The sequence below is a fragment of the Hippoglossus hippoglossus genome, chromosome 1 (assembly GCF_009819705.1).
Source record: "Hippoglossus hippoglossus isolate fHipHip1 chromosome 1, fHipHip1.pri, whole genome shotgun sequence".
Classification (NCBI taxonomy): domain Eukaryota; kingdom Metazoa; phylum Chordata; class Actinopteri; order Pleuronectiformes; family Pleuronectidae; genus Hippoglossus; species Hippoglossus hippoglossus.
This window is the reverse complement of record NC_047151.1, coordinates 20,592,960-20,620,621: the sequence shown is the minus strand read 5'-3', so window position 1 is coordinate 20,620,621 and position 27,662 is coordinate 20,592,960. Positions and strand designations below refer to the sequence as shown.

Genomic DNA, 27,662 nt, shown 5'->3' with positions numbered 1-27,662 from the left:
TTGGGACCAAGGCCATAGATTATTATTTTGGTGCAGTGTTTTTATTATCAAGTCAGGTGCAGTGTTTCTTCAGTCAGAGGCACAATCATCAATCTTTTTTCCTGCCTATGTTTTTATTATTTTATTGAATTTTAGCTTTAAAGCTTCGGTTTTATGCTGCAATAGAAGTTGTAACGTCAGCATCTACGTTGCCGCCATCCTTGTCTTTAAAATCTTCTGGGGAAAAAAAGCTGAAGAATAGAAAGTAAATGAGGAAAACAGCGGTTTAGACGCAGAAGGCGGTGGTGTGAGGCGTTTTCTGGTTGTGGGCGTCTCAGCGTGGTTAACTCCTCCTTCTTGACGCTCACCACAGGGCTCCCCCTCCAGCAAGCGCAGAGGGCCGCTGCTTCAGCCCATTATCGAGGGCGAAACCGCGCTCTTCTTCGATGACATCAAGGTGAAGGGCTGCCGTTGCTTCAATAATCAGTCGTCAGCTCCCCCTTCCTCGCCACCCCCCCCCCCCCCACCCTCCCCTACTACCCTCCAACTCCCTGTTGAAACCCCTCTAATGAACCTGATTGCTGCCTGTTGATTGGCCGGTTGCCTGTTTCCTGCCACTGTAGAGAGGCATCTGTAGAAATGTGGAATCAGTAGCTGGATGGACATGATGTTTGAATCACGATGAAAACATAGAAATAGAAAACGCTCTGTTGATGATCAGCTTGGGTCTTATTTTGACAGTTTTAATCGAGATCTAGGACCTGAAATTTGTTAAGATTGATCAAATTCAATCAAATTTTATCTGTATAGCCCATATTCACAAATCATAGAATAACACAGTGAGTCAGAAGGGAGGGATCCCCCCCCCCGGACGGAAGTGAAATACATGTTGCGTGTAACAGAGCTCATCATAACAATATTTAAAACATGTGGAAAGACCGTTTCTAACATACAGAGGTGTATCAGTCAAGTGTTTATTTTGAAAAGGACAAGCAGTCACTGTCAGATGATCAGTTTTAGACAAATCATGACTTGACAGTTTTCTGTGCAACTGGAGAATATTGATCTGTAAACAAGAAAACTTGTGTTACATTCTGCAGCTGCCAAATATGTAGAAATAGTATTTGAGACATGTAACTACTTTGAAAATATAAATATAAATCATTCTTTAATCAAAGAATATATCCACATAGCTAATCTGTAAAAAAAAAAAAGAATTGGGACAAGATCCACTTTTATATCATATCGAAGGTTTAGAATTTAAATCAATATCAGTATCTACGAAAATAAGACCCAAGTTTTAGTGAATCCCATTGATCCTTCAGGTTCGTTAACTGTGATCAAACTGCAGTGAAACCAAATCTTGGCTCATTATTTAACAGATTGTTTGAAGCTGGTCATTTTCTCATTGAACTGTGTGTTTTCTACTCGCTCATCAAATCCATGTACATTTAAATACTAACGAGCAAAGAATCACAGACGAGGACCATTGAAGTGCATTTTGATGCTGTTCCCCGATGATTGATGACTAACAATGCACGACCATCATGCACTGGGAGCGTTTGAGCCCGGGAGAGGTGCGGCCGACAGCTCGCGTTTCCCAGCACAATGTTTAACCTGCGTGCGTCTGTCCCTGCAGGAGGAGGAGGACGGCTCCGAGGACGAAGGAGACTCGAAGACTCAGTTCGCCGTGACCGTGCGGCCCGACGTCAGCGCGCTCGGCTTCCTCGACCACATGGAGGAGGAAGCGGACGGTTTCATCTCGCCAGTGGATGAGCTCTCGCCGTCTCAGAACACAACGGACATGAGGCTGTCCAACCTTCACTCGGCCACCATGTGAGTCACTGAAGAGAGAGAAGAGGCACAATGACAGAAACTTACACGTGCTTTATTTGCATATTTCCGTTTAATGCCACCTCATTCTTATACTTCTTCGATTTCAGAAGCAAATATAGTTGCAGAACAACATTTATTTGATGGTTGAAGATACTATTTCATTTTTACATTAATATTTAACACATAAAACATATTTAAAGCAAAATTTGATGGATTATTTAAGATTAAAATAGTAATTTACAAACTTATTTATTATTATTATTATTAAGTAACTGTTGAACACAGTAACTATTTTACCCAAAAATCTAAAATGATAGAAAAGCCTGTAAAAATGTCCACAGGTTTCTGTTTATTCTTCTTTTCTCTTCCATTAATCATCTCACGACCCCCAAATTCAACTTGCTATTCAATATTTACATTCTGATGCATCTTTATTCATAATCTAATAATGTCTTGAACACTAACATATCAGTTAAAAGGACATTTCTGCTCAAATAATAGTTTTTATTTTTGACATTAAAAGTACGTTTTTGCTTAAAATACTAGTACTGCAGTACTGCATATTGGTACTTAAAGCATCCGAGTATTTCTTCCACCACTGTTTCATCACGTTTAACCATTTTCATTTGAGATATTTAATTATTTCCTCTCTCTCTGTCTCGCAGGCCGGAGCTGGTGGAGCAGCTCCAAGAGACCAGAGAGGAGAAGAAGAGGATCCGCAAAAACCTGAAAGAGTTCGAGGACCAGTTCTTCAGACAAAACGGAAGGTGAGAGAGACGAGAAGAATTTGTTCAGATTAGGTAACGGAGGCCGAATAATGAATTCTGGCTTTTCCACAGCTGAACCCGTTTCTCAATGTTTGTTGTCTTCCGCCCACGTCTTGTTCCCATAGAAATGTGCAGAAGGAGGACCGCTCCCCGTTGGCAGTGGAGTACAACGAATACAAGCACGTCAAAGCCAAACTGCGGCTGCTGGAAGTCCTCATCAGCAAAAGAGAGTCGTCCAAGTTCATCTGAGGAAAAAAAAAGAAATAAGTGACGGACCGTTGCTTAGTGTCACACACACACAGACAGACACACACACACACATCTCACCGCTGCAGGAGATTTTCCTTCTCTGCCGCCATCTGCGCTGCTCGTGTCTCTGGCTCTGGACGCAGCCTGTTAGTCCGTTCTGTCGAGCACAGCTGGCTTTTTCCTCTTGACGCACGCAGGGAGCTGCCGACCCACGACTGATTCAGAGCCGCCCAGACGTCGCCTGCTTCACCTGAGAAGTTCTTTCCCCGACAACGTCACCTTCACAAGAGACTTCAGCAGCAAACACACACACACACACACACACACACACACACACACACACACACACACACACGCGTAACCTGAATCACACCTGTACTGCTAATAATTTATTTCTATTCTTTTGAATATTTTTATCTGAACAGAAGTTATTTTCCGCGCGCTTTACTGTAGAAGTCTTAAAATAAATAACTTGTAAGTCAAATTAAATAGAAAATTCCTGCTATTTTTAAAAGAAGGATTTTGCGATCAAGAGTTGTGTATTATTTTTGTAAGGGAGACGTTACTATACTTGTACAAACTTCAATCGGCTGAACAGTTTGCTCTAAACCGATCTTTATTTCCGTTCAGACCGTTCTATGATGATGTCTGAAATAATCGAATGTTGCTTCTCTGGAAGTTAAATTTAGTCTTTGCTCACTAAAAGAAGTGGTTTCTAATTTCCCCACGACCCAAAGACACTCAGAGAACAAACCGAACCAAACTGGTTCATTATATTCGACAAAAAAATGTATTTTTCTTGGTCACTGGTACAGAACTAAACATTTGACTGTATATTTATCTATTGACGAGCTTTTTCCGCCCATTTCCTTTGTGTCAAATAAGCTATTTTCTCTTCTTGAATCACTGGTATGTTTGAGTTTATAACTGATGAGGCCGTTTCTGAGACGAGGACAGAGGTGGTCGCTCCTGCGTCTCCTCCTCGTCCTCTCCAGAGCTCCTTCTCTTCTTCTGTAAATACTGATCACTGTGTATGTTTACATTTCTGTGAGCGAGTACTTATTTCTTTTCTTTCTCCAAAATGGATGATTATCGGTGTGAATTTGGTTTTTGCTGAATTCAAACACTGGCAAGGCTTAATGAGTTTTGAGTGTGTACATTTTAGTACATAAATTGTATTTGTATTTTGTACATATTATGAATGAAATCATATTTTTACTGAACTCTGGGCTGTGTGCATTTTTTTTGTGTGAGTGAGTTGGTGGGAAAACTGGTTTTGGGGCTGAAGCTGTTCATCACTGATTGATTGAACAATTATTTTCTTAAATGACTGATATTAGTTTAGTAGAAAGCAGAAAGTTTAAGAGAAAACTGAGGGAAGCAAGAGGACAAAACCATGAGGGGGGGGGGGATTACAACTTGTTTGTTCAGGAAATGTCATAAAAAGATAAATACAAATCAAAGCTTATTAAAATAATGAGCATAAAATCGCACTTTTCAACTGAGTTTTTCTCACTGAGGCAGAAATGTAGGAAACTTCTTTTTTACACTTTTATTGTTTGATTGAAAAAATTGGCTGAAACAGAAAAGCTTTGTGTGGATTGTAGACAAGTGACATTATCTGTAGCACATGAGGAAGTGTGAGATTCGACGGCTGCACAGACAGTTGCATAGGATTAAAAATCTGCAAGAGGAAAAATCATCAGGTTTAAATATACAAATACTGACTGAAGGTGAAGAACGTGCAGAACATGTAGAACAGAGTTAAAGCAACCAAACGAACTTTACAGGAAACAACCAGAGTCACGACCTGGCCGGGCTGTTTCAGGTTGTTATTGCTAAATGGATCCATCATCACATCAAGTCAATTATGAAATATATATATTCAAAAATATATAGGCTATATGCAAGACCATTTCACACACAAATTTAGGTTTGAGAATAAATACAGCATCAGGGCGTTTTAGAATAATTGTATATATTCATTATATCTGATATATTTATTAGTTTACCTGCCCACACTGCTAACTACTGTAGGTGTCCTCCTGACACTAATGTCACAAATTTCATTACCTGCAACTTGGAAACAGCTAATTACAATTATCATAGTTCATTTTGATATATATTTAGTTTTTACGACGGAGTATTTGGGCAAAGATTTCGAGAAACAAGTCTTAAGATTATGAGAATGAATTTGAACTTGAGAAGAAAGGCATATTATAACAAGTCGTAATATTACAAGAATAAAGATAAAATCAATAGATAAAGCAAAAAAGATAAAGTGTGAATATATTGAGAAAAATCCCAATTAATAATAATAAAAAATATGTATGAAATAATAATAAAATAGAACTTCAAATATAAAGTTGAATGAAATAATAAAATATAAATAAAGTAATAAAGAATAAAAAAATCATAATATTTACAGAGAAATCTGAAGAAAGAAGGAAACAGTTTTGAACACATGTAAACAATGAAATCCACATCACACATCCCCCCCACTAAACTGACATGTGACCTAAGATCCCACATGACATCATGAGGGTTTTTTCTTCATAATATTGACTTTTATTCTCGTAATATTTTGACTCTACTCCTATTTGTTTCCTTTAAATGGACCAAATACTAAGTTTCTAAAGACATTTTGAGGAAATGCACTTTTTAACTTTCTGGTGGAGAGAGATGAGGAGATTGACAGGAAGTAGCCAGTTAGCTTAGCTTAGCAGAAACTCTGTCTCTGTCCAAAGTAACTAAATCCACCGACCAGCACCTCTGAGTTTCACTAACTAATATTTATGTCTCCTTTATTTTATTCCCACAAACAAACCAAGAGTAAAAAAATAACAATTTTGGTTTTGACATGTTCTTTGAGCTAAGCGGTTGCCAGGCAACCAGCGGACACACCATACTCAAGGTTAAGCAGGAAAATGTATTGAAAGTATCAGAGGTAAAACAAGTTGTTTTTTACACAATTTTCGACTAAGTTATAAATTATGTTAATATTTATTAATATAGCTGATGATTATTTTTCTTTATTAATTGACTGTAGAACTTTTTAAATAATTATAAAATATAATCAACATTCCAAATCTCAAAATTGTCAAATAATTGAATGAAAAAGCAGCAAATCCTCTAACTATAATTAAATAATTTCCACTTAATTTTCAATTAAAATCAGGTCAGTTCTATACTTGTGAATCTGTTCAGCAGTTTAACAGACAACAAAGAAACTTTTGTTTGTAAAGCTCTAAATTTGTAAATTAACAAATTACCAAAAGCAGGCAAATAAATGTAGACGAGTAAAAGTGAGAGTTTGCAAGTACTTCAAAATGTACCTTTATGTACAGATGTACTATCTAAATATTTTTGTAGCAGCTACTAAAATAACAAATAAAAATGTATTTTAGTGGCAGCACAGAAAGTCCTTTCATCACAGTCCTGCTTGAAAATATCTTTCATATATTTTATTTTATGATTAAACAAACAAATGTTAATTTGTGAGCTTTAGCTCTACTGGTGGTGGTTTCCCCTTTTCCAGAGTTTGTGCTAAGCTAAGTGCTAATTATGCTCTCATGCTGCGTTCATGACTAATCGTTCAAACAGCAGCTGAGCGGGAAAAACAATCAGCTTCCACTTGTAATTCTAACACTGTCCATATAAAGCTCCACTTAGTCCGAGGAACACACACGTCGGGTAAAGTATAATCTGATATTTACACCAATACAATTCATTCATTCCATTTAATAATAGCTGAACTAGTACAATAGTACAAATATTTAACACATGAAAGTCCTACGGTTCATGAACGCAGCGTTGGGACTCTCCATGTTAATTAGCGTATTTCTCAAAATGTCAAACTTCTCAATGACGACCAGATTTCTTTTGTCTTTCGCTCAACATCATGCACGCAGACGACATCCAGTAGAAAATAACCTTTGAAAAAGTCAACACGTCTCACGTCCATATAGACGGTTTTGCTAGAGAAGGCAACTGTTGAATGCGAAGACAAAGTCCGCTGCTCTGTGATCCACAGCTCAGAGGGAAGGAAATCATATTGTCCAGGTTTCATCCTGCAGCCGCTCGTCCGCCCAGAAACACGACACTTTACCTTTTGAATCAGGCAGAGACCACGTTTAAAATAGAGCCGGACCAATTTATCTGAGGGACGTTAAAGATCCACCGATACAAGCATTTCACCATTTATCTGTATCAGTGCTTATGTTTGCTAATAAGTGGCAATGAGACAAGTTAGATTTTACAGAACAAACATTTCTGTTTACTTTCTGGTTGTATTTGTGTTTTTTTAATGTTTAAAGGGTTAAATATCAACTTTGATTACATTTATTTGTCAGGGGGTTGATAACAACATCTTAATAATCATGTATTTGCCAAAATGTCAGTATTGACATTGTTTACTTCCAATATCGGCATCTACCTCCAACAATCCTTATCGGCCAGGCTCTAATTTAAAAAGATCAATTTGTTGAGAATTTCTACAAAAGTCAGGGGTAGATATTCAAACTGCTATACACACACACACACACACACACACACACACACACACACTTGTGTATATACACATACATATTTACTTCGTCAAAAAATAACCGTTCTATTTAATAAATTAAAAGAAACAAAAAAGAAGATAAAGCGTCTTGTCTCAAGTTAACAACGTAATCCTTTAAAGGTGAAAAATAGAATTTAATCAGTTGAATATAAAATACACAGCTTTGCAAAAACAAAAAGACAAAAAACTGAACAAAGTCAGAGTTTCTCAACCTTCACTGGCCTTTGATTTTGGCTCCGAAACTTTTTCTTATCCAAGGTTTAGACACGACGTTCAATCCGTACTTTTTGAAGATATTTTACAAATGATCCTGAGAGGTTGAGAATCTTTGTCCAAAGCGATAAAAACCAAAAATACTTTGCATGTACATATATAGACCTTTCATATTTTGAAGATGCTCAACAATCTTATAAGCGCACGTAAAGAGAGTGATACCCCCCCCCCCCCCTCTCCTCCGACACTGACATGCGTGACGTATATTGCTGTTAAAGTGCGTTAAAACTGCTGCAGCCCACCCCCCACTCCTCCTCCTCCTCCTCCTCGTCACACCAGGCTGAAGCCCTCGTACTGCTCCACGGCCTGAGTGAGACGGCGGCACAGGATCTCTTTGGTGTGGTAGCGGGGCATGTCCAGCAGGTTGTAGCAGGTGTGGGCCACCGGCAGGTAGTGCTCCTCGGCCATGGTGGACTGGATGATGATGCGCAGGCTCTCCATGCCGTGGATGGGGATGCGGTCGCTGCCGGTCAGGAACACTGCGGGCGACAGACGCAGCGGGGGTGGAGTTAAGATCAGATACGAGAACACAGTGAGAATGTTTCTAAACTACAGATAGAGCTGCTGCTTCTCTGTGTTTTACCTTCGCCTAGGAGGTTGTTGTAAAAACAACTGCACACATTTGCACAAAACTTGGTTCAAGGATTTGGTTTGGGTCATTTTTTCAAGGTGGATCTGAATCAGGAATCTTTTTCCCACATTCTTTAAATTGTGGAATTTGACTTTTTTTTCAACATTTTCGTTGATTTCTCAAAACTGCATTCTTGGATCTTAATGAAAAAAATCAGGCACATTTAGGAAATGATGCTTATGTGTAAAATTTGGTGCAGCTGGCAGAATTAAAGCCACTCTACTGCCTCACCAGTGTTTTCTCCTGCAGGAGCAACCTGCTCTCTATCACTGTGTTTATAAGACGTCTGCAGATTTAGCAGTGAGGTCGTTTAACGCTTACACAAGAACTGCTTCTTCTTCTCCAGAGGGAACTCGTGGAAAACCTCCCAGAACAATCTGACAGTTGGATGAGTGGCTGTGTATTCCCCTTTGTAAGCAGCATTCTGCGAAAACAGAGAGAAGGAGATCTGACGATTAAAAGATTGTCCAAATTTTTACAGCGATCAGTGAAACTCAAAGACATGCATGCATTAAAAGAATAATCAGACTATTCTCTCATGTCTCTCTCTCATTTCCTGGGACATCTTATTGTCTGTGCCCTTTGAACTCATGTTGCAACACAAGAGCTGACATCAGCAGCAAAATATGTGAAACCAAGTGTCGACAAATCCCAACTCTGTTCAGATCCCCAGCTTCAAAATAAACAAACAGTCAGAGTCTCAACTAGTTATTATGTTGGGTTTGTCATTTCAGCCTTTTTACATTCCATGGTTAATTAATTAACATTATATTTAGTGTGTTTAAAGTGTTGTTCAGACATTCGTGAGCAGTTTGTAGAAATAAAGAAATGCAACCTGCACAGGTCTCTGAGTCTCGTACTGACCTTCTCCATTTCCTCCCAGTTGTAGTTGTTGTTGCCGACCACCATGGCCATCAGCTCCGACGGCTGGAACAGCGCCAGGATCTCGCCTCCACACACTTTCAGGAAACCTGAGGAGAAGGCGGAGTACTGCTCGCTCACCGAGTCCGAGAACACGTAGCGCAGGTAGGCCTCCACGAACTCCTTCCTGAAACACACACACAGCAAACATTGGGATCATTCGTCTGCTCTGCAATCGCAACACAAATCCACACATTTACATGGAAATCTGTCGAGTAGTTTTTGCTTGAACCTGTTGACAAACAACCCAACGAAGTAATGCTGATGAAAACATAACCTCCACGTCCTGCAGAATAAAACACAAAGAAAGGATGACTCTGTGTTTTTGTTCCCGTGTTTTCATTTCCATCAAATGAAGGAAACCTGATGCTCTATATGAAAATAGTTTCATTGACTTTAAACACGTGAACTGAGCAGCAGGGAACAGAAAAGACAAACCTGCCTTTCATCTAAATACAAGTTCTGCCCTCAACCGCCCTATTGAGCTCACAAACACAGAAGCGAACCACATCTTAGTTAAACAACATAGATCACACCCGGAGTTCTCACAACCCTGCAAACACAAACACTGCGTGCAGCCTTCAGTCTGAATCAACATCTCTCTGTGGGACACCGAGCTTTCTCTATTATTTCTGGTATTACAGTTTTCCATATGCGAGTGCTGAGGGGATTCTGTAGGAACGACGTGGGTCAGTGCGGCTCTCGCCATCTGTTCGGCAGCGGCAGCCAGACGTGTTGACACCGGCCGCCGCACACAACTCCTCCACACAGCGCTGTAATCAATGCCAAAGGCACAAGGACGGGCTTAAGACACAGGGCGGGGACGGTGGAGAATAAAAAACCCAAATGTGACGCTTCAAATACCAAAATCTGCCCAACACAAAACATGACCTTCAGCTGGGACAATGGGATGCGAGCTGCCAGCTGCGTGAGCACATGATCATCTTAGTGTTGGGGGGGGGGATATGTTTTTATCTTTCAGAGAGAACAGAGTGTGTAGGGCGTAGAAATATTCAAAACAACACCGAGTGAAGGAAGGGTTGGTGAATTTATTCCTACACAAACGGACATGTAGATCTGTGGAGCTGCCTCACCTGTTGTTTTTGTCCACGCTGATGCTCTCTCCTCCAGGGATCAGCTCCTTCACCTCTGTCACGCCGTAGTTCTCCCTGGTGATCTGAGATTCAGAGTCTTACGTCAGAGTTTTGCAGGTTTTGATGAGGCAGGAGTGAAGAGTGGAAGTCGTACAGCACAGATCTTACAATGCAGCAGTTTTCAGTTGGTGTTTGACCAATATTTGTTAAAAACTACAGTGCAAAGCTGTTTCAGGTAGTTCAATTGCATTTTTCAGAAATTAAATTTCAACTTTTACATTTTCCAAACTGGCAGATTTTAGTCTGGTTTTGGTCTTTTTGTGGGATTTGTTCAGGGTAAATAATAATAATATATAATATAATAATACATTTTATTTTTACAGCACCTTTCAAACATAAAAGGCAGCTCAAAGTGCTTTACAATAAAATCAACAAAAACTTAGAATAAAAGCATAAAACTAGCAAAAGGTATAAAAAGAAGTACAAATAAAGACAATGGTGTTGAGTTGTTTCTTAAAACTCTCGACAGAAGTAGCTTGTCTGATCTGTGGTGGGTGTTTGTTCCAAACCTTTTAAATCAGGGTAACAGGGGAAAAGTTATGCTCACAGCAAAGTTGAGAAGAAACGTCTCCTCCACGTCACCTCCCTCATAGTCTAGAAGTTGTTGTAGACTCCTGTGGAGAATAAGCAGAATAAATGAATGTCAAAAAACATCCATCACCTGTACCGCTCATCCTTTGAGGGTCCCAGGCTGCAGTGGGGTTCGGCCTGGTCGTCAGTCCATCGCAGGGCAAACAAATAGAGTCACACCTCTGCATGCTAACAGTTCTAAGAGTTGAGAAAGACCCAAAACTTATAAAGAACAAACGATCGTGACATTGGGGAAATATATGATGTAGTAATATTATATGTGAGGGGTGAAAAAAGGAATCCACGGTGAAGGTCAGATGCATGTTTATACGAGAAACAGTTCCTCCACTGCTCACACATGCAGAGAGAGGAGCTATGTTGATAGCTGCAACAATACAATCGTCACTGCAGTAATACATGTGGAGTCATGTGACTGGTGTTTCCACCCTGTCCACAGTTTACTGCGTTCACCTGCCACCACAGGTTTAAATCTGCCCCGTTTGACTTTTCAAATGAAAACCAAGGGATCAAATAGATGCAGAGCAGCAGAAGTGTCGATAAGATCGAGGTTTAATGGTCACGTATGAGCTATTAAAGGGAAATGACTCACAGGGAGGGTTGTGTTGGTTTTCCTGCAGAGAGCCTGCTGGATGTTTTATTAAAACCCAGGAAACATGGAAAGAGGACAAACGGGCTGCCAAAGGAATCGCTAATTATAGGAGGATACAGTATTGTTGTCTTAGAGCCGAGCCACAGCTACTGGGCTGGTGTCACTTTGCAGGATTCGAAAATACAGAAGAGACAGTACAAATGAAATAAACCTCAAACAAACAAGCTTTCTGCAGTTTACACTTTAAACAACGTGCTATCTCTCTGTTGAAAGTGAGACTTGACCTTAAGTCTGTCGGACGTGAACTGTTTGTACTTTTGAGACAGTCAAAATAAAAGTGTAGCATTTACTGTATAATGTTTTTTGAGATGATGTCATTAGAGGTTGTATTGTCTCTTGTAGCAACATAATATGACTAATCGCAAAATCAATGGTCAACTGGAGACAATGAGGCTCAGAGGAAACACTGACCCTTCCTGCTGCAAATTCAATTAAAGGGCATTTTCCAGGGGAAGCGAAATTCACTGCTGCTCAAACACCACTGGTTAAAGTAAGGGAGGGGCTCGTGTTGCACCCTGGTCCCAAACAAAAAGAGCCATCTTTAATGTGTTTCTAAGATTGAGGTCAGTTGCTTTATCATTTCACACTTTGTTTAGGTTAGCACGAGACTCACTAATGCTAACAGGATTACAAATAATGTAATCATGAGGAAAATAAAGCGATTGAAGCAGGACGAATGTATTAAAAAGAACAAAGCTCCTCTGTGTTTCTATCCAGTGTGCGAGGTCTCACACCCCAGTTACCTGGCCTCGGTTGGGGAGAGCTCCTTGAAGTCCTCGAGCAGCGGCGACACGTCCAGCAGCTTCTTGTAGAGAGCCAGGGGGAAGTGCAGGTCCACCACAGTGGAGTTGTAGATGGCCAGACCGCAGATGATCCCGATCAGATGAAACCAGTTCTCTTCTACGAAACACTGGAAGGCACGGAAAGGAAACTCATTATTATAACATCTGTGGTATGTATCTGACATCAAACATGTGGAGACTAATCCTATTCCACAAGATTATACATGAAATAAAGCACAACAGCACAGACAGTTATTATATTGTGTTATAATATATAATTATATTTATATTCGATTATTATTCTTAATTATCATGTTATTATTGATGTATGAACGTTTAAGCATAGTTTTAATGCTGTAGCTTGTCAAGACAGTTTTAACTAATTGATATGTTATAGGACAGTGTAATCTATAAGAGAGTAATCTGCAGGTAACAATAGTAACTACAGGTGTCAGATACATGTAGTGGAGTTCAAGTAGCTCAAAACTGCCTTTAAACACCACTGTTGAGTTCGTGTACAGTATTTTTACTTTCTAAGACGGAAATATAAAAAGCTATTTCAATTTTCTTCTTCCAGTTTTATATGGTTACTCACTTTGTCTGAGAACCACAGCAGGTTGGACTCTTTGTAGGGAGTGAACATCCCATAAACAGGATCCATCAGCTCCTTTAACAGCAGCAGGAAGAACTCCTTAGTTACTCCGCCTGCGTCCACGGCCTCCTCTCCATCGAAGATCACCTGCCGGACGGAGGAAGAAGATGAGAACAGGGTGGTGGTGAGCAGAAAGTTATTTTGTTCTTTGATCTTCTGATCTTCAAAGTCGTACCTTAAGTGGCTTCTTCAGGTCCACGTCAGAGTACATGGTGAGCTCCCGCAGGGTGTCGCTAACTAAATGGTCCCTGCGCACGTGTATCACCAGGTAAGGATTTCGGGCGAGGTGGGGTTCCAGCGTGAGCAGCATGAAGACGTTGTGTAGGTTTGCACCGCTTACTGCCATCTTGGTGACAGGACGAGGAAAGAGACACACATAGTGAGAACAACTCAATAAACTCTCTATTTTATACAAATGTATTCAGATGCATTTAATTCAAACTAAATCATTGCTACAATACTTTTGTATAAGCAGACCTGCATCTGCAGTTCAGCATCTGTTTGCAGCATGGTTGTCTTGGCTTGGGCATTCAGTATGAACGGGTAGGCACAAAGGTTCACTGAGGGAAAGTCACTCTGCAGATGAAATGAGACGTGGCTAAATATAATCTTATTACAACACTAAAGTCAAAAGAAACAAATGAATCTTGTATTTAATTTGGGATGTTTATGGTCAATTTTAAATTCCAGTACCTGCGAAGGGGATGATCCCATTTTCTAGAATACAAAATGGGAAGGAGAAAGGTCAAGTGCAGCTCATGAATAAGATGGAAACTTGCTCAAATGTCCAAAGAGTCATAGTCTCTTCTGTGAATTTAGACACTCACTGGATAGCAGGAACTCACAGGCAGATATTCACCCACAAGCAGCTCTGGATGAGTTAACAGCAGCACAGCTGTATAAGTGCTATGAGTGTGTGTGCAGTAACAAGGAGGTGTGAGAGTACTCACAATCTCAGCTTTACTCAGAAACCACTTGAGGTAGTCTTCCTGGATGTCCACCAGGCTGGTGACGTCGGGGATATAAAAGCGGTTGTACTCCACATGCTGGGCCTTTAAGTTCACCTGAGAACATGAAACAAAGACCTCAGCCTCGACTCCGGGAAAGATCACAGTGTGATGTGCGACACAGGTCAGCTCAGCAGGAGGAACGCACGTCCTCCTCAGGCTGTACTGAGGAACAATGCTGAGCTGGTGATGTGTTTACAGGAGCAGGATGTGACCTCTGCGGATACCTTGTGGAGTTTTTCCAGCAGCCTTAGCGCTGCAAGAAAATAGTTCTCGTAGAACATGGGCACGAGCAGCGTCTTTCCTCCCGTCAGCATGAACACGACGATGCTCTTGTAAATGTCGACCATTCTGGTGAACACGCTGTCGTCCACAAAACACCACCAGTTGTCTACAGGATCAGAGAAGTTGGTTTGAAATCAAATCACAAACACACAAAATGACGAATGCATATTGATGCATGTGCACTATTAGTTATCACATGTGAAAAAGCAGCGTCCAGACAGGCTCCACGTTTTCAGTGTGTGAGTGAAAAGCATCAGAGGGGCGATACATAACCTGCATGTTCACTGTGTATACTCCAATCAGGCCAAGTTTTTTATATTGTAAAAATGCCATTTCAATATGTCATCATGACATTATATATACCACACGATGAAGGATGATGTTGTTGTTTCTTTTTTACCTTTGACCAATCAGCTCCAGAAATTAATCATCGGTAGATATCCTCAACAGTAATATTCCCATCAGGTTTGGGGAAAATCTGTCCATGCCTTGTTGAGTTATTTTGTACACACAGACACACAAACCAGCCAGCAGGGTAAATAGGTAATAAGGTAATAAGGTTATTAGGACTCCCTGGAAGAAGATATATTTGTATCAATGAGTGCAAAACAGTGAAGATTTAAGGAGTGACTGTTAATAAACCACTATCCAAATTTTACATTTCGATTTCATTCCAAATGTGTTTGCCACACATCAAAATGCAATGTTTGACAGTCACCAAGAAGCGTGAGGTTAGCTCAGAGTGGAGTTTCTTGCTGTGTGGGATTCTTCTCCTGTGACAAGTTACTGACTGAACTTCACCTTTGTGACCTTCCATTTATCCAAATATCAATAATAACATCATTAATCCATGATCAGTTACTATTTGTTGATGTTCTGTGCATTTCTGTAAATACTTTTACTCTTTTTGATGGAGTGTTGTAATTATATCCGTGGGATAAAAGCTGAGCACAGGTAGCATGGATACAGATGAGGGTGCTGACACAACATATTCTGTGTTTCAACTCAAGAGCGATGCCATGTGATGCCACAGGGTGCACAGGTGTTACATGACAGGATGTCACATGTTCTGTGTCATTAGCTTGACAAGGTGTAAAAACACATCTAGTGCGTGCATGCACATGTGATACCCAATACTTTGCTGGGGTTGGCGTCGAGCCGGAGGATGGCCATTGCCAAGGGGATAGTGAGGCGGATGTAGTTCTTGGAGTCCTGCAGCGCTGGACACTCAGACAAGATGAGGTAGATCCTCATGGCCTCTACGTCCGGAGGAGAGTGCGGCAGCTGAGGGATCAGCAGACTCTCAAAACTCTTGGTGGCCTAAAGGGATTGGAGACAAATTTCTACTTTTAATTACACCCCAATAAACGATATTTGATGTTAAATAGATGAAAGTATTTGCAATGCAAAGTACTATGGTGTGTTTGAATTTAACAAATAAACCAGACACATTTATGGTACATTTTCCTGTTCCAACAACTCCAAAAAGCAGCTGGAGTAAAATATGACTAGATTTCATAACCGGCTCTTAGTGGTTTGGAAAGTGGTCTCCATGTTGAGCTGAGGTACAAGAATCCTCAGCCTCACATTACTGAGCTAATGTTAGAGGTTATGAATCAGGCGTGGGTTCTGTGCCATGGATCTGTGGCAGAACTTGATGTACTTTCAAAACCAGCACAATATTCACATATGCAGGATTCTCCTTCAACATCCCAATGTTCCTCCTTTAATTGTCTCCCAAATAGGAAGGTAAAAAAAACTCTCAATCTGAGTCACGTCTTAGGTATTTGGACATCGTGGTTCAGAGGACCTTGGTTGCATGATATTTATGGATATTTTGAGAAGCCCAGAGTGAAGCCAAAATATCCCCGGATACGAACGCTGCCATCTTGGACCAATGAATTTGGAGCAAGACTCCGTGCAGTAGCAATCAGTGTGTAGAGCTGTGCTATGGAGGTCCTGCTGATATATACAATCATGATGTTTCACTCAATTGAATCATGTAGGAGTTTAATTAACCAAATATTCTGGAAACCTTAAAACTTGAACAAACCCCAGTGTGACAAGAACTTCAGAAAAATTATTTGACGTGCACGTTGACTTTTTAGTTTGGTCAATGTTCCATCCACTAACATGGAGGAGGAAGAGTTTATGACCTGACACCAGGGGGCGCTCAAGATGATTTGGCTTTACTTTTGGGGAGGCAGTCACGTTGTCCATCTTCATTTAGAGTCTATGCTTTGAACAGTAAATGTAGTCGACATTAAAGCCACATAAAGATTTAAAACCTTTATTTTTCTGTATTTTCACTCAAGGTCTGAGATCAAATAGTCCTGCTTGATGATGTCCTTGTAAAACAGGAAAGTGGGTTTGGAAGAAAAGAGTAAATTAAAAACCTTAAAAACGGACTATGGGCCAGTACCTGCTCCAGAAGCCCAGAGAAGGCCGGTTTGCTGAGAGCCTCAAACAGAAGCCTGACCAAGTTGAGATCGATGCCCGGGATCTTTGGGTTGGTTTTGAAGTGGATGTCATCACTATAGAAAGCAAACAAACATTTGATTATCTGGACCATCAACGAAATCTCAGTGATCAGCAACAGGATAAAAATAGGTCAGAGGGACTTTATGGTAAAGCCCCGATTGAATGCCAAGTCTATTCCGGCGTCAAGCAGCGGGGCACAATGGTAAATGTTCTAATTCTCAAAGCAACATGAGCCATGTTGAGGTGAACACTCAGCCCAAAGGTATTTACATCAATCCCTAAGCAGATCTTCTCCTCAGCCTGGCGAGCACTGACTGATAAACACACACACAAAGCATCACATCCACAAAACCAACAAAACCCTGAGCTTGAGGGACAGCAACTGTTCACAGTGGGAGCCTTCACCTACAAGTTTTATTTAGTCATAACACAAATACATGAGATATGATCTGCTGGAGACTGTTTCCCAAACAAGAAACACTGATGCAGACAGAACATCCCCGTGAACCGTGCATAGGAGCGATGATGCACTTCAACTTGAACCATAGGAACAACTCTGATCCCTTAATGTAACTCTAATGCAATGACCCCACATACTGTGCATGCTTGTGCTATAAACAACTTCAGAACATGCATCAGCTGCTTCTCTCACAGGGACATATAAATCCAGAGATCACTGAATTTCAAGTTAATCTTAGACTCCTGTTTATGGATCAGCAGTAAAGGACGAGTTAAATGAGGTAAATGAGGTATATAACGATCGGAGGAAATCTATCCACATTTAGGTGTGGTTTCAATGACTTTGTTATTCTAGGACTGTTTACTGTCGCTCTCCCATGAAAACAACGATTCTCTCAAACTTATGCAATCAGTTTTTAAATTGTTTTCATGACCAAGTCGTCTTTTTTCATAAAAGTTTATTTATCAGTTTATTTGAAAAATTAAAAATGACCAAATTTGAAGATACATTGATTTCACAGGACAGCGACAATGTTTGGGAAGTAATCAAGGTGATAAGTATTACTGGACACTGGTTTGTTCATATGTTATAAAGACAGAAACATCCATCCATCATCATACTGCTTATTCTGTGATCACAGGAGAGCTGGAGCCAATCCCTGCTGACATTGGGCAAGAGGCAGAGTACAACCTGGACAGGTCGCCACATAACGCAGGGCCAACAGACAGAGAAAAACTAAAAATGGGAAGAAGCCGGAGTACCCAGAGAAAAACCCACACAAACAGATGGGGGACATGCAAACTGGTAAATTGTTTAAATAATTATTTTTGAGTTTCCGTCTTTTCTGCAGAGAGCGCAGAATTAACTACTTCTATTGTCTCCAGATGAATATTTTTTTCCACCCTGATGTTCTCAGGACACGATAAGTATCTGCTGACGAGTTTGAACTAAAAAAAGCCAACGCACAGACTGATGGTCAGTGAAACGTGAAGTGACCAAACAGACAGCTGCGTTCCCAGCCCTGAGGATCAGCAAGTTATGTTTGATAAGATGATGGTTATTATATGAGTTGGAGGCAGGGAAAGTCAGTTGACCCTGTGACGTCCCTGCTGGATTAGTTCCCAGGAGTCTTGCTCACATTTGAGTGTGTCATTCTAGTTGCCTTTTAATTGCATCATATCTGCTTTATTCCGTCGCTTTGGCCATTTCTGCTATAACCTCCAGGGCAAATGACGTATGACGAAGGAAAAACACACTGCTAGACCGTCAGCCAGTCGACTGCACAGGGGAACCAAGCAAACCAACAGGATTATGGGACAAGAAATGGTGATGAAGACAACAACAACCCATGATCCAATGAGGTTATTGTTATTGTTTGATTGTGAGACCCCTAATGGCCGAAGTTAAATATTGTCTGTTTAATAACAAGTCAATTTTGTTGGATGCTGTAGTGACTGTGTGCCAAAGTGCCAGAGGAGGTTTACTGAGACAATCCAGCAGCACATTACTGCAGTTTGCACTGTGTCACCTGTCTGGACCAAGTCCACAGATCCTGTATGTGCTCAGAGCAAAGAGGAGGTAGAGACCAGGTTCACATTCACTGTCAGAGCCCAGTTATACACATGAGATTCATTGTAATTGCCTTGATTAAATCTTGCATAATCACCTTAGGGCAAAGTAGATTGTTTTTGCTTTAACTATTGAACTATTTTCATGGGTCTTTTGCCTCCTCATCCGCACTTGAACCTTTGTTGCATTAACGCATGCAAATTTGCCGAGATGTGAAACAAAGCTTGGCAGCAGCTCCTGCGTACATGACCTTACCTTTGGTCCAAGAAGCTGGCGTTCCAACAAGCCGTGGAGGAGAGTTGAATAATAATGTCGCTGGGCACAAAAACAGAGCACAAGAAGTGTTCACTCATCAACAACAGACATCTACAACCAATTTAGAATAAAGACACAACTGAAAATAATAATAATATGTTTAAAATAATAAATTACTTTTCCTGACTTACTTGGTGACACTGGAATCTGTGTTGTACATCAGTTTTAACCTCCATGAATTTAGCCGTTCATAATTGATTGGGGTGAGGCTTTTACTGATGTTGATCACCCTGAAGTCTTCTGGGGGGACGGAGCTCTGCGCAGACAAACAGACATAACAGCATTGGAGATTGTTTGCTGTGGCACTTCCTCTGTGTGTGGCACAGTTCAGGACAGAGACAGTCTGCGTTGTGTCTCTTTCCTCCGTGAAGATAGAATAAATAAGAAATCCCCGAGGTCTAAATATCTGTCTGCAAAGGCTGAGTGTGTTGTGTCTTTATCGGTGCAGGTCCCTGGCAATTTGTAGCAGATGGCTGCACCATATACTGTAGAACTGACAAAGGTTTGGACATGACTGCCATCCTGTGGTGAATCATGGTGATGAATTAAAACAGTCAACTATTTCCTGATGATTAAATTGAAATTGCGTGTTATGCGGTTGCTTGTTTAAAAGCGATTTGGGAAAGTGTTGAATGTTTAGTGAAGGCAAATGGTGCAGATGGTAAGTTTAAACAATAGGGATTAAATACATTCAATAAAGAGTCCTCGAAATCTTAACAACAGAATTAAAGGACGTGTGCATGTGAACATAATAATCTAAATTTGAAAACTTTATAATTCTACATATTTTTAACTTCTTGTGACACCAGATTCTCTGCATCAATCTATACTGTGTGTTTTCTAAGTTTGGATGAGACTTTTATCGTGTATATATATGCAATAACATTTTAATAAAAAATAAAAAATAAATGGGGAAGCAAAACATTTGACATTTTGACAAACACGCTTTCAGTTCTGTGACTGAAGAACCATAAAAATTAGGGGAAGTGACGAGAATCAGCAGGACTATAATCAAAGCACTGGACATCAACTGAGGCGAATAAAGCAAGAAGCTGAAGAACATACCTGTTCATTGGAGTACAATAAGAAACTATGGTCTCCTCCACAGATGATTTTGGTCACTATATAGTGTCTTGATTCTAATGGGGAAAGAAAAAATGGAACATGTCAGCTGTGCAGCGTCTGATCAGATGTCATTTCTTGTATCCCTGCGAGTAGCCTGGCATTTTTAAAACAGCCATTTTAGTCACTATCATATATTGACTAGACAACATGTCTTCTGCTTACCTGCTCTATGGAAATGACCAGTCAACAAATTGGTCTTCACAGGAAATGGACTTCTACCATCTCCCAGTATTCCTGTGCCAAGCTGCCCATGGCTGTTACAACCGAATGCATACACCAGTCCAGAGGACGGCACAAACGCCAATGTGTGCTGCCTGATGATAGGAACAAGATTTAGGAAGAAAAGGTCAATCAGAGTATATTCGCTGTAATGCAATACAAACCAACCGGCAATAAATAATAACTCAGTTTTTTTTACTAATAATTGTATTTTTTTATATGCACAAAAAATAAATAAATAGCTCTCTGCAACAGTCTACAAATTGAAAGATTCAATAGGACAGACTTTACTGTTGGATTATTCTAAGTAAACAAAAACTCTGTTTACAACAGACCTGCCACAGGTGATCTGGGACACCTCAGTGCCCATGAGCTCCAGCACTCGTCTGGGTAAAAGTTCATTGTTGCTGGAGCCGTGACCCAGCTGACCCCACGAGCCATCGCCAAACGTAAACAAGCCACCGTCCTGCCAGACCAGAACAATACAGGGCTCAGAATATAGTTTGTCTCAAATGACCACAGTTAAAGCCACAGTGGTGAATAAAGAAGGGTTAGTCTGGCTGGAATAAGATTTTGATTTTATCCAAGTAATAAAGGTCATTGATTTACATGCAACAAGTACTGAGTCATAAAACCATCACTGAAATGGCTAACCGAGCAGCAACCAACCAAACTGAACTCTGTAACATTCTATTAAAATGAACTGGTAATGATTTATCCATATCCGTACCTTTGTGAGTGCTGCTGTATGTTCATCTCCACAACTGATGTAAACAACTTTTTGAGATCTCAAAAATTTGATGTGGCAGGGGACGGCACGATCTGAGGACGAGAACATAAACAAGTCAGCGAGGTCACACTGTTCTTCCTTTCTGGTCTGATGTATTTACTCAAATGACACAATGGGAACATGGGGACTTCTGCATTTCAATCTAGAGTCATGGTGGAAATCGAACAGTGAGTTTACTCTTTTAAATTCTTCTCTAAAATGGCTTTTTTTTTTTACTCATGTGCAAACAGACGTTGCCTCTCAAAAACCCTGAAAAACATCCATTCTAAAGCAGTGATACACTGGTACAGACAATTTAATGTAAAAACAATTCACAGACAAAGGTTTAGTTTTTCTCCACAACCATCTTGTGACCCCTAGATATCGTGACCCCCAGGTTAAGAGGCACTGATTTAGAAACCCACTTAATTTGACCAGCTAATTAATACCTTGTTTATCATTGAGACCCAGTTGTCCCGCTCTGTTTTTGCCCCAGCCAAACACAGCTCCGGACAAGGAGAGAGCGAAGCTGTGGTCTCCCCCAGCGATGATCTGTGCCAGAGGGATTCCAGCCAGAGACATCAGGGGATGAGGGAACAGTTTGCTGGGTTCTCCTTTTCCCAGGCCGAGCTGACCGCTGGCGTTCTGGCCCCACGTGAATAGCTGGCCATCTGAGAGGGAGGGGACACATTGAATACTTGACTATACCCAACTACACTAATAACTGGCAGAAAGTACAGACTGATACACAACATGTGTCACCTCAGAAACAGAAGTACTGCCCAGATCAAGTAAAGGGAAGACTCCAAAAAAAGAATCCTACAAAAATGCTAATGTGTAATTTCATGAAAACACTACATTTCTATCTTCAAGTACATAAATAACGTCTGTTTCCCCATTTAGTCCTTATTAATTAATTTCTGTCCGTTTATTTCAGTGTCCGTAGCGACTGGCGACCTGTCCAGGGTGTAGACCGCCTCTTGCTCAGTGTCAGCTGGGATTGGATATGTAGCTGTGTTATATGGTATAGCAAATGGACTCTCAGATACATTTAATACTTAAATATTAAAATTTGTTCTAAGGCTGATACGTTTCTTCTTATTTGTATTTTGGCAGGGGTTTATATAATTGCTCGGTTTAAAAAAAAAAGAAAAACGTCTCAGAGAAATGATCAATTATGCAGGGAACAACAACACAATTTGCCCAAGATGAATTTGAGAGGTTTTTCTGAAGTCAGATATATTTGAATCACTTTCATTACTAGATTACATGATGCAGTTTGAATATGAGCTGTATGGATGCAGGATTCTAGGTGTGAAGAGTGTTGGTGTGTGACGAGGACGCTGTGACTTTCACACCTCGAGAAAGTGCGATGCAGTGCTGATTTCCACACATTACTTGGGAGATGTGATGGTCACACAGTCTTTTGACCAACCTAGACAAAGCAAGACAAAATAAATTGTTAATCAACACAAAAGCCCACATTAAGAAAGATTTCTATATAAGTTACAGTAACACAACAACATGATTCATTAAGTTACTGAGCTCCTCATTGCTCACTCTACAAAATTCTTAGTAAACACAAATTACAGTTCAACCAATTTATCTGTGAAAATCTTATTTATTGCATCTGAAAAGTCATTAAGTGATAATTGTGTTATTTTAGTTATAATTTAAAGGCAACACAGATTAATGGTATTGTATTGTTACTGCTTTGTTTGCTCGATTACTGCTACTTATGTGCAAAGCTTCTATCCCCACCTTTCAAACATCCTTTTCATATAATGCCTTTCTCACATCTAAAAATAAACGCTTCAGTTCTCCTAAGTTGCGCTACACATTCACCTTGGGATGCGAACAGCCACCTCTGCAGTCCCCAGGCCGAGCTGACCCCCTTCACCAGCTCCCCAGGCAAAAACTTGACCCTTCTCATTCACCGCCATAGAATGGGCTCGACCACTCGACACATTTGTTATCTTCTGAGTATCCAGAGCTCCAACTAGCTCTGTGGAGGGGAGGGAGATAATGTCAGACTCGAGCAGAACTAATTAAAAAGTAATATGTATATTATAATCATATAATAATAATGTAATAATATTAGTACAGCTTTGATTTGGAAGTGCAGGTATTCTTTCAGGACAGGCAATATGACCGATTTTCTTTATTTTTCCTTTTCAAGTGACCCTTTCACTCTGCAAACTTAAAATAACCCTAACCCTTGTTTTTGTATTTTAACTGTGCTGTTGCAGTTAGCAAGCCGCAAACTCAAAATTGCATTTAATTATGTTTTCTAGGTTCTGTTGAAGTGCATTGATGTCGTCATGGACCCAACCCATGCACGTCATTAAACGCTGGTATTCTATCTCAACAACAATCTTTTTAACGGAACCAGAAATACTTGAAATGACCTGCAAAGAATGTGTTTTGTAAAATACAAATTGTTGTCAGTCCTCTGTATGTTTTCAACTGCAATGGAAAGGTGGGACTGTCTCCAAACAATGCTTCATATGACATGATAGAAAAAAGAGAAATGCAGCAGAAAGCACATGAGAACTTGTGAGGCAGGTGGTGCAAGTTTCCTACATGGTTTCCTGCTGTGGGGGAGGTTTAACAAGGAAATCTGACTGAGTTAAACATGCTACAGTTACACTTGAATGAATAAGATACAGTTTACATGGAAATGATGATTTTGGTTTCAATAAAACATATATCATGATTTAAATCAAGTGCACTTATGTGTTTAAAGCCGACTGACTCTGTGTGTAAGTTCTTATACAACGTGTGGGATATCATCAAGGTGCTTTCTCTCCCTGCACACTGAGACTCTTTAGGTATTTTGTTGTTCAAGCTCCAGTGATTCTTGGCATTTAGTCATTGTTGTTACAGCTTCACCCACATGCCAATACAAAGTATCACACAACACAACGTTCCACCCACATGAAACCAGCACAAACCTTCCACTGTCTGCCTTCCTTTCACAAGCTCTGAGTGTTTCAAGTCTCACGTTCCCAACAGAAACGGCTTTGCCCAAAAATGTGCATATAAAGTACGAATAAAAACAGAAATGTTGCACTGATTGAAATTCATGACATGGAAATAACTTTTCTGTCAGCGTCCTGTCAAATTGTTTAAAATGTTGCTTGTAATAGAGCTAAATAAAGTAAGTAAAGCTCAGTGTTGCCATGTTTTTCTTAGTACCTTTGTCTACATACTGTAACTGGACTTACTAAGATATTTCCCTGCACAGTTGGAAAGCTTCTTCTTCATCATGAGGGTGCAGCTCTGCCAAAGCAACTCTAGGTTTAAAACTGCTGTACAATAATAGGTAATGTAGTTAATTGGTTCAGGAAATGATTGAGAAATTAAGCTAAAACCACCATCCAATCACTACTGACACAAGCAATCATATCATGTTCAAAAACATTCATGTTTGGTAACTTTCCAAACACACGTCTTCTTGAATCATTGCCGCAGGGTGGTGAAACAATCTGTGATGATTTACCATGAGTCAGTTAATGCAGTGGTGACACTTAAAGCTTACCTGGGGAAGTCCCTGGCTTGTCGTGGCCCAGCTGTCCACAGCTGTTAGAGCCACATGTGTACACGCTGCCATCATACAGCAGGAACATTGAGTATTGTCCTCCACACGAGACCTCCTTCAGTCCCCGGCCAATGAACACATGACAGTTCTTTGGCTCAAACAAGGGGTTCCTCTCCAGGCCAATGCCCAGCTGTCCATCCTTTGCGTTCCCCCAACACAGCATGTTGGGGAGGGGAGAGGGGCTGAGCACCAATCTGAGGAGGCAGAGGGAGTGACGGCCAGATGGATGAGGACTGTAACGTTCAGGCTTGAGAGCAGCCCCGCTTCCTCCTCTTCATGTAAATTCCAACCCTGGAGATAAGACGGAACAGAATGAGGGTGACAGTCTGACACTGATCACTGTGCTCCATGGATGATCCCTCGTGATGTTTTTTAAGAAAGGAGTGAGGGTGGATTCAGAGGTGAGGCTGGCTCTGTGTGAGAATGGTGTAAGTGCTATGACAGAAGAACATGCAGTGTGTTTAAATAAACCCTGTCAGTGTAATCCTGGCTTAAGCAGCTCCAAGCAGCCCAGCCTCCTTGTCAATCCACTTGCAATACGTGCATGCCACTGTTCGAGTTAGCAACGGATAATAAACAAAGAGAGAATTTACAGAATGAGACAAAAGAAATGATATAAATCAGGAGACAGAAAGAAGAGGTGATGGCAGCATGGAGCTAGTTAAATAAATTCATACTGAGGACAAACCACAGCTACACTTTAGATGTCTGACTGCTGTTTGATTACTGTCAAGTTCATCTGACCCTGTTTGAAAAGTCATTTGTCTGTCTCCACTGTGCATAACATTACCTGCACTCAACTGCCAGATTATTAGGTACACCTATCTACAACTGATGCAATTGATCCACCAGCCTGTAAATAAATCCTACATCCATAAAGGTCATAATAAGAGCTGATGCATGTAGTTGACTACTTGATTAGACAATTAACAGGTAAATCTTTTGAAGATAACCTAAACCAAAACTTCCCTTCTTTTAATGTAATTCTTAGCTGAACTATCATTTCCACTGTTCACTTGGTTGGTTTTTAATCTTATTTTAACGGTTTGTACGAGAAAAAAAAAGTTAAGAAACATTATTATTAGTGGTGGTAGAATGATGCAATTCAGCTCAACAGTGGAACAAACTGTTCCTGAAAAAAAATATCTGTATGCCCACAGTAAACACAAACTTAACAAATACTGCATAAAACATGAATAACTCATATTTTTGGAATAAAGATGGTGAATATCCATAACATATAACATATCCCTGCTGTAACAGTGATCTTTCTCGGTCAGTTATCAGCCATTAATAACGTCTGGGTTGCCAAGACACTAATGAGCAAGAAATGTAGCTTGATTTTATCTATAGTTTCTCTAAAAGACCAGGATTACAAGAATACATCTTCGTTGATACTACATTTTCAATAAATGTACAACTAATCTGTATTCGTAAACCCCACGTGACATTGGATAGACATGGGGTCTTTGGGCCCATAGACAGTCAGTGGTGGTGGGTAATCCAGTTTTTTTTTTTTTAGGGGGGGGGGTCTCAAGGTTGGATTAAAGAGCTCCTTTGAGAGCTGAAGAGGGACTTTCCACAACATGTCAGCAGAAAACACTCATTATTAATGGCTACTCTCTGATCAGTAAATAACTATAACATTACTTAGTGAAACAAGCAGTGCTTTGTCAGAGAGTGAGACCGAAGCTGCAATCCAAATAGGAGAAGCTGAGTCGTCATGTGTAAATGATGCAGATCTGTAACGACATGTTTATAACGACACGTTGAGCGGCTGTTCAGGACAAAGTCCGGACGAGGACTGAGTCTGCATCGAGTGTTCAGACCAAATCGATCCAGACTAAACGTGTCCACTGACAGTCTCTATTTAACCCGTGTATTAATGGACCCACAGCCAGCGAGCTGCTGACAGGAGTGAGGCTAACTGAGCCTAGCAAGCAGCCGCAGCTCTGACTGCCAGTGTGGAGGCTGCACAACAGGAAACCCTCCTCGCCGATGTCCACATTATAGATGAACGTATGTTGTCATGAGTGACTCGTCAAAAATATAAACGAAAAATAAAAAGGGCGTGTTTACCTGCACAGATGCATCCTGTGATGTAGCGTCTGGTTTCGCTTTAGCTCAGAATACAAACGCGGAAGTGCAACCACTGCCCACGTCACTGTGCTTCACGGGATGTGATTGGTCCGTTTTTGGTCCTGAAGTCGTGACAGGTCCGTGTACACAGGTGGACACCAGAGTCCCCCAGGGGCCCCCAAGAACCCCAGGTTTACCCCGTATCTGTTGGGTCTACATCATTTTATTCATATAAAGAGAATAAGTTCTAACATGACAAGGGGATCTTCCATCTTCCTTGTGGAGCGACTGTCCAGATTCTTTACATTTACTTTGATCTCACTGTTCTATCTATCTATCTGTCTATCTGTCTGTCTGTCTGTCTGTCTGTCTGTCTGTCTGTCTGTCTATCTATCTTTCTGTCTGTCTGTCTGTCTGTATGTATGTCTGTCTTTCTGTCTGTCTGTCTGTCTGTCTGTCTGTCTGTCTGTCTGTCTGTATGTCTGTCTGTCTGTCTGTCTATCTGTCTATCTGTCTGTCTGTCGGTCTGTCTGTCTGTCTGTCTGTCTGTCTGTCTATCTATCTTTCTGTCTGTCTGTCTTTCTGTCTGTCTGTCTGTCTGTCTGTCTGTCTGTCTGTCTGTCTATCTATCTATATAAGTCATTCTATAATTAGAGGTACATTTTATATCAACCAAAAAGTAAAGAAATCTGTGTGATTTT

General features: G+C 40.6%; 2 protein-coding genes across 6 annotated transcripts in view; one reads left to right on the top strand and one right to left on the bottom strand.

The window, feature by feature from the left end:
- Window positions 1-4,054, top strand: part of fam13a (family with sequence similarity 13 member A) — a 50,467-nt gene extending 46,413 nt beyond the window's left edge. For 3 of the 5 annotated variants that reach the window (XM_034595212.1, XM_034595173.1, XM_034595202.1), the window contains 4 exons: window positions 353-436; window positions 1,619-1,815; window positions 2,481-2,582; window positions 2,708-4,054. In XM_034595212.1, the coding sequence (XP_034451103.1) occupies window positions 353-436; window positions 1,619-1,815; window positions 2,481-2,582; window positions 2,708-2,831 (507 nt within the window). In that variant the 3' untranslated portion in view covers window positions 2,832-4,054. The remainder of the gene's footprint in view (window positions 1-352; window positions 437-1,618; window positions 1,816-2,480; window positions 2,583-2,707) is intronic. The other 2 variants (XM_034595191.1, XM_034595182.1) reach the window with 1 other exon arrangement.
- Window positions 4,055-6,238: 2,184 nt separating this feature from the next.
- On the bottom strand, window positions 6,239-27,066 carry herc3 (HECT and RLD domain containing E3 ubiquitin protein ligase 3). Its single transcript, XM_034595225.1, has 25 exons — window positions 26,962-27,066; window positions 24,823-25,173; window positions 23,127-23,286; window positions 22,640-22,716; window positions 21,731-21,952; window positions 21,243-21,334; window positions 20,848-20,978; window positions 20,456-20,607; window positions 20,234-20,307; window positions 19,300-19,424; window positions 19,109-19,168; window positions 16,766-16,877; window positions 15,474-15,663; window positions 14,286-14,449; window positions 14,002-14,115; window positions 13,745-13,768; window positions 13,529-13,627; window positions 13,227-13,397; window positions 12,995-13,138; window positions 12,361-12,527; window positions 10,925-10,991; window positions 10,318-10,400; window positions 9,167-9,350; window positions 8,624-8,726; window positions 6,239-8,150 (listed from the first exon to the last, which is right to left on the bottom strand). Exons 2-25 carry the CDS (start codon window positions 25,043-25,045, stop codon window positions 7,942-7,944), a joined length of 3,147 nt encoding a protein of 1,048 aa, XP_034451116.1. The 5' UTR covers window positions 25,046-25,173; window positions 26,962-27,066; the 3' UTR covers window positions 6,239-7,941.
- Between the last annotated feature and the right edge of the window lie 596 nt (window positions 27,067-27,662).